This window comes from Poecilia mexicana, unplaced genomic scaffold (genome assembly GCF_051168715.1).
Source record: "Poecilia mexicana isolate PSO_F unplaced genomic scaffold, ASM5116871v1 scaffold_12, whole genome shotgun sequence".
NCBI lineage: Eukaryota > Metazoa > Chordata > Actinopteri > Cyprinodontiformes > Poeciliidae > Poecilia > Poecilia mexicana.
In genome coordinates, this window is record NW_028263381.1 from 9,866,648 (window position 1) to 9,880,021 (window position 13,374).

The window sequence follows — 13,374 nt, forward strand, 5'->3', positions numbered from 1 at the left end:
AAAATGTGGCAAGTAGTATGACGATGGGTTTCTCTATTAGTGACTGTAGCTGTAGACCAGAAAACATCTCTGAGCCTTGGGCAGCAGGCTGTATCTTTGAGGGACTCGCATGACCGACTAAAAGCTCTACAAAGAGTCACGTCCACAGCGCAGATTCTCCTCGCGTACAGCATGGTGATGAGGGCGCTGTCTCAGACCGCCTCGAGGTACAATATCAGCACAGTTGTATTTCATCACTTTTTTTTATTTTTTCTATTTAACATTTAGTTTATCTGCTGTATTTCCATCTCGCTTTGCAAGCGCGTCAGTGTCCAGCCAGTCTAACGGGCTGGAGTCCTTGGGACTGGCGGACATCCGGATCCTGGTGCGTCTAATGACTTTGGCTGCGGGGGGCAGGGCACACGCCTGCGTGGACAATCCGCCCGGCGTGAGGGGAATGGTGACGGAGCGCCACAGGTCCACCTGCTTCAGCTTCCTCACCTCGGCCATCGGCAACGTGGTTTCCCACAGCCCCTCTGCTTACAGGCAGCTGGTGGAGATATGCACTCAGGTTGGCTTGCTCTGCCAATGTCGTAGATGGTAGTCAATTTTTAAGCTAAGCTTTTATTAACATTTGTAAACTTTGTTGTTTCCAAATGAACTTTTGCAAGTGACAGAGAACATGTAAAACTTTGCAAACCCACTAGAATCCCTTTAAGCCATCAGTTTATCCTTCTTGATGCACGCAAAACAGTCATAAATCTTTAGGGACGACAATAAAATTTGGTGCAGTGACAACTATTGCTTTTGTAATGATGAGCTCCAGTTGCTAAACAGAGGGTGTCCACATGCCCTTAAAAAGTCTTAAGTTCATGTCTAAAATCAAGGTCTTAAAATGTCTTAAATTCATTTTTAAAACGTCAGCTGCCCTTAAATATGTTAATCACAGGTCTTAAATATTGTCGTGGCAGTACTGTTTAAGGTAGTTTTTTTTTTTTTTTTTTTTTTCCCTCAGGGGGCTTTTCTGTTTGAGTTGCATGGAAATATCTTGATTGCATTCTCTGACTCGAGATGGTTGAAACTGGCTGCTAATATACACTGCTAGATAGTTAGCTAGTTAGTCAAATTTTTTTGCAATCCTTGATTCTTATGAAGCAAGCTCCCCCCACCAACATCACCTGCAATTAGATTCAGGGTGTCATTAAATCTTAAGTCTTAAATTTGAGTTAGTAGCATACCCTGCAAACAAAAGTTTAGAATTTTACTCTCACCAGTCTGACATTACTGCCTTCAGGACCTAATGGCCGCAGCTACCGGGGTGAACATCGGAGCCATCACAGAACCCCAGCAAAGACCAACCTTAACAACTTCCACTCAAGCCGCCATACAACAAAGGGACCTCGGTGACCAGACACCTCCAACGTTCCTGGTCACACAACATCTGGTGTCTCTGCTCACTGACAAGAACATCCACTCCTACAGCCTCGACAGAACGGAACACGAAGCTCACGGTGAGTAATAATTCTCTTCCTGATTATGTTTGGTAGTTAATGACAGTGTTATTCATCGTTTCCACATGTTATCGATTTGGCCTAGACGGAGGTACCCAAGGGATGGCTTCCTCATCTTTGCCTCCTTCTCCTTCGGCTCACCTAAGTGCCAGAATAGGCCCTCTGGAGCTAGCTAATGCCTTGGCAGCGTGTGTCCTTTCTGCACGACTTACCAGCAAACATCGGCAGTGGGCAGCGCAGCAGCTGGTGAAGGCCTTGGCAGCTGCAGGGAAAGAGAGTCCAAATCGGCCCCAGACATACAGCGATTTGGCTGGTGATCTGCACAAGTGTCCTCTCAAGAGGCTTGAGGGACATTACAACAAGGTACACTACACATTTCTTTTCTTTTTGCTTTTCTTCTGATGGAGAGGACTTAGGGTTTGTTGTCTGTTTTGTAGTAACATTTATTTATTTTTTTTGTTAACTGGACAGTTTGATAGCTCCTAGTGACTAGAACAGTTCCACTAGCTTTTAGACTGGAAGTATCTTTTCTTGTTATTGAAACTGGAACCTTTTTTTTTTTTGTTTGTTTTGTTCTGCAAAGGTGGCGAGCTGTTCCTGGAGCAGTGACCAGGGTTTGCTTGCTACATGCTCTCAGGACAAGGTGGTACAGTTGTGGAAAGTCAACCAAAGCACTGTGGAGTTACAGACCACTTTCTCCTGCATTGTCAGGTTGTATCTGCTGCATCAGTTTTTAGTTTTGGAGCTAATACCAATGACTATTAGGACTCTCACTTTATATTTTTGTAACATTGACGTTAAAGCTAATTATTCACTTAACAAAAACAAAGAGCATACGCTGAAAAAAAGTACATTTACAGACCTTAGGGCTTAAGGTCCGTTAAGGATGTGTTATTAAGTAAATGTTTTAATTAGCATAAAGTATTGATCATGTTTTATTTCGACCTTACATTTAGATCTTATTGCTCTTCAGAAAGCCCTAATTTATCCTGGAAACCCTAGATAAACATTTGGCATTATCTGTCAGTTGTTGCCACCAACTGGCCTCTAGTGTTGTATGTATATAGTTAATAATTAAGGGTTCTTGCATTTCGGATATTTTGCAGTAAGACGGACAGATCGAGCTCTGAGCGAGCCGGCAGATGCCAGCACATGTCTCCTGTGTTTTGGAGTACTGGGGGAAACTTTTTGGCTGCCCCTGAGAACAAGCACATTAACATCATGAACATCAGAGGTCAGTGGGTTTCTCAGGTGATATTGAAGGCTGAAAGTTGGCGTGAACTGCTGGATTTTGTGTGTGTGTGTGTGTGTGTGTGTGTGTGTGACCCCGCCTAGTTGAACGAATGCCTTAAATAAGTTATTGATCACAAAAATCTTAACCCCTCATGGAAAGGAGCATGATGTAGCTAAAAATCACATTTTACTGGAGTTCAATTTATTTACAGCAATTACTTTGCGCAGAAATCTTTTGACGTTACGAAAAACGATTGAAATCATTTCAACACGCAGTGTAGGTGCAACTTGAAATAAACGATTTCTCTCACACTTCAGGATCTCTCTGCCATGTGGAAGATCAGAGCTCTCGGGTCACGGCTCTTTGCTGGGCTCAGAGCTTCCATCTGTGGTTGCTGGACCAGCCGGCAGCCTGCAAGAACAGGCCAGGTGAGAGTCTGCTTGTGGGACGACTGGATGGCTCCCTCTGCTGGCTGCAAGTCACAATGCAAGATCTGGATCTGCTTGTGAAGAGGACTGAACTGGCTCACTGCCACAGACAAGAGGGTGAGGAGAAAGTATCAAGCGCAGTTTAGAAAGCAAGCTTGGATAAAAAGAAGTGCAGAATTTTATTTGCTTCATTCTAAGTTGGGAATACAAATAGCTTTTGATGTAATTCTATTAACAAGCATATTTGGTTTGTGAGCAGTTCTTTTCTTTTTTTTTTTTATATTTATATTCTGAGCAAACACTTGGTTTATGTTTCCAATAGATTCTAACGAGCTTTGACTTGCAGATACTAATTTCTCTTTTGAGCTGTGATATAAGACCGGTATTTCAAATAGCTTGTATCATTCTCCCGCTGTGAGCCGTTTTCTGGGTGCACCTCTAGACTCTAAATGTCTCTCGGTTTGTCTGACATATCCAAAAAATATCTTTTCACCTAGACTGATGTTCTTCTTTTCTTTTTTTTTTATAGCCCCCCACTGTGTGGCCTGGCACTCAGAAGACAAGCCTTTCGCTGTGGGCTATCCCAGCGGGAAGATCCTGCTGGGCACAACGGAGAGCTATGAGAACACACAGCCTGTAGTGTTGTCTCTCTTCCAGGTTCGCATTGTTAACGTACTACATTAACAAAAATATTTACTTAAATCTATTATATTAAACATGCCAGATACCTGGAAATAAGTGTAAAAACTCAGGTTTATTTTTTTCTTTTATTTGATAGACAAAATGTTTATTAAATAAAACATACTATACATGGGACATTTCAGAGACAGAAAACAAGTCTACCCAATTAATTCTACTTTACATGCTGTGATGGTTTTTTTTGTGCTGCATATGTACTTTTTCCCCTCTATCTTATGCCTTTGACATCCCACCTCTTCTGTCCTTCACCTTATAGGACGCGGTGAGTTGCCTGAAATGGGACCCCACTGGTCACTTGCTGCTGTGTTTGGGGAGGTCAGAGGTGGTGAAGGTCCTGGGACGCTCTGGGGGAACCTGGGTGACCCTGCACTCTCTGTATCATACCAGCACTGTTAACACTGCAGAGTGGTGCCCTCTCGCTGGCAGAGCACCCAGCCCCAGACTCATGATGGCTGTGTGAGTTCATTCTATAATCTGCAACTTTTTGCTAAGACTGGAAAAAAACCCCAGCTAAAACTGCTCAAAAATTAGGACAGTCGTATCTTATTTAGACACAGACAGCATATTAATGAGAGATTTCGTCTCTTCTTTTCTTGTTTCTGTAGAGGGTGCCAGAACGGGTCGGTGTATGTTTGGACTCTGCCACAGGGGGGTACGTCTGTATCTTTGCCAAATATACTGAACAGCCCGCAGAGCCAGGATCAAAGCTTCGAGGTCAAGGTCAGTTTGATGGAGATTTTCTTGCAGCCTCTGTGCTTTAAAACCCGTCAGTCGTCGCTATAATGAGCTCTTGACTGCTTACCAACAATGGACTGGAAGTGACTGATACTCATATGATTTACAATAGACCCAAATTTGCTTTTCTTTTTTGCAGCAGGATAGTGCAAAGTGTGCCTTTGTACTTAACGGGCACATCACTGCGGTGAAGTCCCTTTCATTTTGTTCCAGCGGCCTGGCGCTGGTTTCTGGAGGGATTGGAGGGCTGCTCAACATCTGGTCTCTGCAGGTAAATGAGCTCTGCTGCTGCAGTTCCTTAAAATCAGGCCAAAGTACCACATGATATCCAACATGGGGATTCATTGTGTGATCGTCTCATCTCAGAACCTTCTTGTCCACAGGATGGTTCAGTGTTGCAGACTGTTACAGGACTCGGCTCTGTTGTCAGCACTACATGGATACCAAATTTGGGTGTAGCCGCTTGCTTTGGTAGATCAAAGGTAATTTATATCAATCGCAGCTTTAATGTGTTTGTATTTGCGTCTTCCTTTTCACTATTTTTATTAGATATAATTACCATAAATATCTTAGAGTTTGTGATTTTAACGTGGGAAAAAAATGGCGTGGAGGAATGAATACTTCTGTAAGGAATCGTGTTTTTGTTTAAACTCCTCTCGTCGCACTACCAGGACGTTTTGTTGATCTGCTGCACCCCCGACTGGATCGGTGAGAACCACGTGCTGGCGTCCTGTCGGATGGTTCTCAGGACCCAGAACGTCTTGGGCCTGAACCGGGCGCCGTGTTTGGCCGTCTTCCTAGAGAGGCTGCCGCTGCTGCTGCAGGAGCAGTACAGCTACGAGAGGGTCATTACTGAAACCTCGTCCTGGAGTTGGATTTATATTCACAGCTCGTTATCTGTGACGTAATTTGTGGTGTCCCTTGTAAACGCAGAGCCACCTGGCAGCCGGAGATCAGCTTGTCCACAGCGCCTTCCTGCAGAACCTGGCCTCCCTGGCTGTTGGTCTGTCCTTGGAGAAACACCTGTGCTCCTCGCCGCGGCCTCCGCACCACGCCTACCCCGACGCTCAGTCCTGCGTGTCAGAGTGGAGCTGGCTGCTCACTTATGCCACCACTGTCCGTAGCGCAGAGGCTATCGCCAGCGGTACTGCCTTCCCTGAATCCTTCATAGTTTCTGGGCTTCTGGAAGTCCAAGACTCGAACATCGTCAAGGCAGTGGTGAGTTCTGATGTTAGCTTGCTTAAAAAAAAAAAGATTTTTCTCTTGCTAATATCCTGTTATACTGTTACTTTTAGGACAACAGCATGTGGAGCTTCAAAATGGATGAACAGCTGATGTCATGGGCCACCAGCAGACCAGAGGTGGTTGTTTTTATCTTTTTTTTCCTCTCCATTTGCAACAGAATATTTTGAATTATTAACCAGCCTCTGATTGTCCACATGACCTTCTGTGTTTTTCAGGACTGGCAGGAAGGAGGTAAGAGTGAGGTGTACCTCTGGGGTAATGGACGCTACGGACAGCTGGCAGGAATGGGAACCAACCTCACGATGCCTACAGTAGCTCCCTCCCTGTTACAGACACAGCAGGTATCTGCTGCGTGACTCAGGACATAGTTTTCATTTCTATTTATTTCCTGCTGGGTTCTTATGTTTTGTCCTTTCTTTGTTACCAGGTTGTTTGTGGTCAAAACTGCACTTTTCTGGTCCAGACCAATGGGACTGTCCTGGCTGTTGGCGAGGGACAATATGGTCGACTTGGCCAGGGGAACTCCGACGATCTTTACGTCCCGACTATTATCTCTGCTTTTCAAGGTAGGTACAATGCTTATCTTAAGAAGCTGCTTCAGTATTTTGTCTGAAGTTGAAGTTGGAGCGTTTAGTTTTGTTTTATTTTTAAACCACGACCTGACTGTCGTGTCTCGATGCAGGATATGTGGTGACTCAGCTGGTGACCTCCTGCGGCTCGGACGGACACTCGATGGCCCTGACCGAAACTGGAGAGGTGTTCAGTTGGGGAGACGGAGATTTTGGGAAGCTGGGCCATGGCAACAGTGAAAGACAGAGGAGACCCAAACAGATCGAGGCTCTGCAGGGAGAGGAGGTCGTCCAGGTAAACATGGCTGAATATCTGAGCTCCACTGATTTCACTCCATCTCATTCTTACTCACGCTGTCGGAAGAGAATTCCGGTTACAGAAGGAGCTTTGAGGTTTGTCTGTATTTGATTTGTAAAATATAAAGCAAAAATAATGTTGAGTTATTTACATGTAATAATGTTAATTCTAATAATAATCAGAGTAAATCATAAAGCCTAGAAATTCAAAACGTCTTTATATGGACTTGCATTTTCCAACCGTATCAGGAAAACTCAGCTGTTGCATATTGTTGTTGCATGTACCAAAGCCCCAAATGTTGGTGTTAGCAATAATTTTTATACAAGTAACTTTGTAAGGCAAGAAATACAAAAAATACATAAAGAGGAGATTGAACAGATTCTTATAGGAAAATAGTTTGATGGACTGCACACTCTGCAGACATAGTCACCTTCCACAATGAGACCAAAACTACATGCGGCTTCCAGAATAAAACATTATGAACAAATTGAACAACAGTCTTTAAACTGGGCGCAGAAATAAATACTCTGTTGGTTCTTTGCCTGTTGTTTTAATATGAACCATTCCCTGGGAGAAGCATATCCAGAAAGAGAACAGAAATGTTAGAAAGACTAATCAAAACACGTTGCAAATATTAATTTACTGAGGCTCTTATTGCCAAAGTTTTGAAAACGCTAATCCTTTGTTTGGCCAGCTTGCTTGTGGCTTCAGACACTCTGCCGTGGTCACAGCAGATGGGAAGCTGTTCACCTTCGGCAGTGGTGAATCGGGGCGCCTGGGTCTAAGGTCGACGTCTAACAAGATGCTGCCTGAAAGGGTCGCTGCGCTTGAGGGATATCATGTAGGACAGGTAGGAAATGAACGAGGTTCAGTTTAAATTGTGGCTTTAACCCCCCTTTTGTAGAAAAAATAAAATAAAATAAAAGTGTGTTTTCTTTTCTCAGGTGTCGTGCGGCCTCAACCATACATTAGTGGTGTCTTTGGATGGAACCGTCGTTTGGGCATTTGGAGACGGGGATTATGGCAAACTTGGAACCGGTTCCTCCACTGCTAAATACTATCCTCAGGTATGTTAACACTCCCATAGCAAAAAAATGTTCCAGAACCGACATAAACAGTATTTTACGATTACAAGACTGGAAAGACGGGAGGAGTTGCAGAACGTTACTTTTTTGTTTTACTTTACCAGAGATGAAATATCGTCTGTGTTTCTTTTATGGTTAGAAAGTGGAGCAGCTTTGCAACAAGGGTATCAAGAAAGTCTGCTGTGGGACCCAGTTCTCTGTGGCGCTGAGCTGCGATGGACATGTTTACACATTTGGACAAGGTATGTCTGACTGCTAGAGCAAATCTGTGTTGGAAAAAGTGGACAACTTTATTTGCAATGATACAGCAACAAATCACTTTGTACATATTTTTGGGAACTGTTTTGTTATCCTGACGGAATTTAAAGTGTGCTAGCAGAAAAGGAAATGCATTCTGTCTTTTTTTTTTTTCTGTTGATTCTGCAGAGCGTCTGATTGGTCTGCCCGACCCCATGCTGAAGAATAAATCCACGCCGCAGGTGGTGCCATCTCTGGAGGGGCTCTTTGTAGAAGACGTCGCTGTGGGCTGTGAACACGTGCTGGCTCTGTCCTCCACTGGAGATGTTTACGCGTGGGGCTGCAACAGCGAGGGACAGGTACTGAGCGTGTTCGGATGTTTCGATGCATTTCCCACATTCGGGACTTGTGCGATTGCGTTCCTTCTCTGTTCGTACCAGCTCGGTCTTGGACACTCTAATCAAGTGAAGGAGCCAACGCTCGTAACCGCTTTGCAAGGCAAAAACATAAGGCAGATCTCTGCTGGCCGCTGCCACAGTGCTGCATGGACAACCCCTTCCGTCTTGATAAAAAACTCAGGTATAGTCCTACTTTTTCTGCTCACAAACGCTTTCTGATCTACGAAAGGAAAAGGAACCGTGACCCCCGTGTGTTATCTTCTCTGGCAGGTGGCTCTGCACATCTGCAGCTTGGCCTTCCCCAGTCAGTTCCTCCGCAGTACAACACTCTGAAGGACTGTAGCCCTGATGTCCTCTGCATGCGCCTCAGGGTGCTCTACCACTTCTCTGATCTCATGTATAAGTCCTGGAGGCTGCTCAATCTGGACACCAAGAGTCAGGTACGTTAAATCCCTTTGCTGTGCTTCTCAAGCACAGACATGTTTTCTGTGTAAAAGAAAAAAGGGGAGCTTTTTTTTCCATTAGCAAAATCTCACACTGATCTCACAGATTTTAGAGAAATCAAACCTTTTAATTGAGTTATTCAGTACATTTTTTTTAAAATATTGCCACCCCTGCAGTTAGTGCTTTGCGTCAACCCCTTTTTTATCTGTATTCCAGCACTCCCTTAAATATTTTACAAGGTTAAAGCCTACAGAAAGGTATCCCGGTGTTCCACTTTGCACAGTTTCTCCACATCGCCCAAAACACTGAGTCCTCGCTTATGCTCTCCTTACTTTAGCACATTCACAGATTTTCTACAAGATTTAGGCCATGAATGGAGGTTCGTTTTGTGTTTAAATCTTTTTGGTGTTTGACATTTTCCTGTATGCTTTGGATTTTCTGTCTGAAAAACATAATAACAGCCCAGTTTCAGTTTACCAGCATAGTCTGCAACAATTTATTTTTTATTTAAAGAGCAATATTATGTAAAATTGACTTTTTTTTCTTTTTTTTTTTAGCTTTACACCATGTTATGATGTTATTCCCTCGTCAAAAACATACCTGGAGTGCTACGTTAGCTTTTTCCGGGTGCTGTCAGTGCTTGCTGTCACAAAGCTGTTTATTTTCATGAAGCTCCTTCGTGGAGCTGCAGTGCCCAGTCTAGCTGCTGCCTCACACAGCATCCCTTCCCCAGACAGCTCCACCAGACTAGCGGCAGCAGCAATTAGCAAACAAACTACTTCTCAGTCAAACACTCCTAAAAAAAACAAAAAAAAACGGTTGTAAACGAGGAGGAGGATCGTTGCGTGTCGGAAAGCGTAGGAGCTTCTCATAAAAACAGAGGCCTCTTTAAGGCGAGGTGATGTTACTTTTAAGTTATGTTTGATCGTTGAATTCATGAAGCAGTGTTCTCTAGCAAGGTTGCCATGGAAGAGAAACATTCTTGGTTTTACTTCACTCCTGCCTGAATTTCTGAAAAGCTCAATATGATCTCATCAGATCAAAGTGCTAAAAATCCCAGAAGAGTTTAGCAAATAACTCCACGTTTGCATTTCATTTCGAGGGTGTTTTTTGGGTATGACTCATAAACAGCTGGTTTGCATGCAGAAGGTGTACAGCAGCTGTTATGGAGACTTGGTGTCCTCAAGATGTCAGTCTTTGCTGCAGGCCTTTGCAGATTTACTCCCCCCCACTCCCCTCCCCTCAGTGTCCATGATGGAAAGTTAAACTCTGCCGCTCATCCATTTATCCATTTATTGTTTGTGCTGCAACCAGCATGCTTAGGTGAGTCAACGGTGGTGTTTTATAATTTTCATTTTCTCACGTATCCAGATCAAATCACATCTGCTTTACTTGTGTCACTAAGAGAAATAGGTCTCTATGTCTGTATGCCTGTACGCATACAAGCAGTAAGTCGTGGATGTATACTTATAAGTTTCTTGAAACCTCAGTCAGCGTAACAAAGGAATGGATACATTTAAACAAATGCTTCAGTTACAATTATCTCAAAAAGACAATTGTGCCACAGTTGAGTTTTAATGATGTTCCCTCCTGAATTAAAAAACAAAAACAAAAAAAAACTAGATTCTTATTACTGCACTGAGAATCAAATTATGTTAGGACGCTGTGGCAACAAATTTGTCCGCTGCTGGATGTTGCGATTCTCTTTTCCTACCGTAATGCACCGTTCTGCTTTTATTTTACCTGTCTTCCCTTTGCTTTGTCCAGATCTCCGCTTCACGCTATACTTCGGGGGCAGCAGCCATCATCAGGGGTGAACTCAGAGGTCTGTTGTCCCCCAAAGTCAACACTCTGCCTCTTGTGCGGTCAATCGGCAGGACCATGACCCAGGGCAAAACATATGGGCCGCAAATCACAGTGAAACGGATTTCCACAAGGTAATGACCGTGTTGTAAAGTCCAGTGACTAAACCGGAATGTCTTTAGGGTTTTTTTTCTTTTCCGGAACAAAGACGCTTGGGTGCCCTAATGGCATGCTGCGTTTTCAGCTGGCCATCCATGTCCGACGTCCTAAAGCAATTTTAGGACGTTTATTTGGGGTGTTGATTGTTTTACTTGAATTATTTCTTCGCGTTTGCTTCAAACCCAGTCTCATTCCCTCCCCACAGAGGACGATCAAGCAAGCCCATCTTTGTGCAGATCGCGAAGCAGGTGGTGAACCTGAACCCTCTGGAGCTGCGGCTGCCGTCCCGAGCCTGGAAGGTGAAACTGGTTGGGGAGGGGGCTGACGATGCCGGTGGAGTGTTTGATGACACCATCACTGAGATGTGCCAGGTAGGTGAGAACCGCGCAAGTCTGAAAGCGTCAGAGCCGATAAATTATGTACTTCCTGTAAGGTAATAGTGTAATGCACTTTTTTCTTTTTTTTTTTTTCTTTTTTACTAGGAGCTGCAGTCTGGTGTGGTGGACCTCCTGATTCATACTCCCAACAGCTTTTCAGATGTGGGCTGCAACACTGACAGGTGAAATTCTAACAGGTTTTACTCTTATAGCAGAATATCTCATCGTCAGAAACGACCTCACCGCTAGCAATGGCTCCAAACGCTCGCAGGTTCTTGCTTAACCCAGGGGCTCACTCGGAGGATCACATGGTACAGTTTCGCTTCCTGGGTATCCTGATGGCCGTGGCCATCCGCACCAAGAAGCCTCTGGATTTACATCTGGCTCCGTGGGTGTGGAAGCAGCTATGTTGCATGCCGCTGTCAGGAGCTGACCTGGAGGAGGTGGACCTCCTCACCTACCGCACCCTCCAAGGCATCCTTCACCTGGAAAACAGTGGAATCACAGCGGACAACTTCCACGTGGTGCGAAGATGTTAAAGCCAAATGCTTCACAGAGATTATTTGTCATCATCTTTGTCATTTCCTTTCAACCGTTTCCTTTTCTGTCTTAATTCTTCCTTCCATAGATGATCCCTCTAGATTCATTCATGGCCCACAGCGCAGATGGAAGGCTGGTGCCGGTGGTCCCTCGAGGTCAAAACATCTCCCTGACATTTTCCAACCGCACTGAATATGTAGAGAGAGCTCTGGACTACAGATTGCATGAAATGGATTCACAGGTTTGGGAGTCTTAAGTGTGTCAAATTGATTAGGAGGTTTGGAAGCCTTAAAAAAAATAAATCAACGAGCCTATACTGTGTGGTGCAATTCTTCAGGAAACATGGAAGAAGAAGAAGAAGAATCAGTGAATAACATTTAAGATTTTGATCCTGCAAACAATTAACAGAAATATCTGAAAATGAATCTCAGGTTTGGAGGTTGTTTCCTAGAAACGTGCTTTGGGTGATTCTCACGAACCCAGTCATTTGAATGTCTAAGAAGATTTTAAAGTCATACTCATGAAAATTAAAAATAATTCACTTTTATTTGAACAATCATCATTTCTAATATTTGGCACAGTTAATTGTTAGTTACCAAAATATTTTTTTAAATGTTTTTTAACTAATTTTAGAGTCAGAAATTCATTACCGTAATGCGTCCACAGTAAAAAAAAATGCTTTCACCTCAATTTATCATTGTAATTATTCGAGCTGGTTTATAAAAAAATACTACCAACTTGTGTAAAATAATGTAAACTAGCTCAATATTGTAATATCTAATGATTTCCTATTAAATAATAAAATATATTTTAATAAAAGTGAGTGTCCAGAGGTGCAAAACTCATTACCGTAGCACCTTGTTCGAAGTCCTGTTAAATTTATAGAATTTTTTAAAATTGAGTTATTTTGACCCATAATGTACCACAAAGAAGAGAAGACAAAATATGGCTAAAAAATAAGATTGTTTGACATATTTTGATTATGATAATTGTTATGTTTCTCCTTGCATACGCCTATTCGCACACCATAGGCGATCATTACCGTAATGTGCATTACCTCATGTGCTTAAAAAGTAAATGATTAGATATTTTTCTGTAGAGAAGATATCAGGGAATTTGTATTGTAGGTGAAAAAATTTTAGCTGACTCACCATGGCATGCTACCATTTTAAGCTATCTCATGCGATTGTCACTCATTACCGTAATGCACAACTTTCATTACCGCGTAATTTTAGACCTGTTGCGGTAATGAAAAACAAGATTACGGTGATGAACAGTGTCTTTTTGAAATGAAAACATAGATAAATACATAGTGCATTTAAACTTTAATGCTCCTTCTTATTGTTTTTTTTACACAATTACAGCAGTTTTTTATTTACTTCCTACTTATGAAAAATGGTTATACTATTTTATGGCAACAAATATTAATTACCTAATGTGAAGGGCAAAAGGAAGTAGTGCTGGATATCAATTAAAATTTCCAAAAATGCTTAGATTCAGAGGGACCCATTTCAGCTCATGATCCAATTTGATGGTTTTTCGATTCAGTTAAGGATATTCCACTATCAAAATTTTACTTGGAAGGTGAATGAGTGAAAGAAGATGTATACTGGGGGCAGTTCTCCTGGACTGG

General features: G+C 42.9%; 1 protein-coding gene across 2 annotated transcripts in view; it reads left to right on the forward strand.

The window, feature by feature from the left end:
• Window positions 1-13,374, forward strand: part of LOC106918001 (putative E3 ubiquitin-protein ligase HERC1) — a 47,891-nt gene that overhangs the window by 30,967 nt on the left and 3,550 nt on the right. The window contains exons 50-78 of one of the 2 annotated variants that reach the window (XM_014987401.2): window positions 41-206; window positions 301-550; window positions 1,274-1,490; window positions 1,576-1,853; window positions 2,074-2,201; window positions 2,597-2,724; window positions 3,042-3,269; window positions 3,682-3,809; window positions 4,108-4,307; window positions 4,457-4,571; window positions 4,726-4,857; window positions 4,970-5,068; window positions 5,258-5,431; window positions 5,520-5,804; window positions 5,882-5,947; window positions 6,047-6,172; window positions 6,259-6,397; window positions 6,514-6,695; window positions 7,393-7,548; window positions 7,643-7,765; window positions 7,923-8,025; window positions 8,210-8,379; window positions 8,461-8,599; window positions 8,689-8,858; window positions 10,630-10,799; window positions 11,030-11,195; window positions 11,307-11,383; window positions 11,473-11,725; window positions 11,830-11,982. In XM_014987401.2, the coding sequence (XP_014842887.2) occupies window positions 41-206; window positions 301-550; window positions 1,274-1,490; window positions 1,576-1,853; window positions 2,074-2,201; window positions 2,597-2,724; window positions 3,042-3,269; window positions 3,682-3,809; window positions 4,108-4,307; window positions 4,457-4,571; window positions 4,726-4,857; window positions 4,970-5,068; window positions 5,258-5,431; window positions 5,520-5,804; window positions 5,882-5,947; window positions 6,047-6,172; window positions 6,259-6,397; window positions 6,514-6,695; window positions 7,393-7,548; window positions 7,643-7,765; window positions 7,923-8,025; window positions 8,210-8,379; window positions 8,461-8,599; window positions 8,689-8,858; window positions 10,630-10,799; window positions 11,030-11,195; window positions 11,307-11,383; window positions 11,473-11,725; window positions 11,830-11,982 (4,721 nt within the window). The remainder of the gene's footprint in view (window positions 1-40; window positions 207-300; window positions 551-1,273; window positions 1,491-1,575; window positions 1,854-2,073; window positions 2,202-2,596; window positions 2,725-3,041; window positions 3,270-3,681; window positions 3,810-4,107; window positions 4,308-4,456; window positions 4,572-4,725; window positions 4,858-4,969; window positions 5,069-5,257; window positions 5,432-5,519; window positions 5,805-5,881; window positions 5,948-6,046; window positions 6,173-6,258; window positions 6,398-6,513; window positions 6,696-7,392; window positions 7,549-7,642; window positions 7,766-7,922; window positions 8,026-8,209; window positions 8,380-8,460; window positions 8,600-8,688; window positions 8,859-10,629; window positions 10,800-11,029; window positions 11,196-11,306; window positions 11,384-11,472; window positions 11,726-11,829; window positions 11,983-13,374) is intronic. The other variant, XM_088010888.1, reaches the window with a different exon arrangement.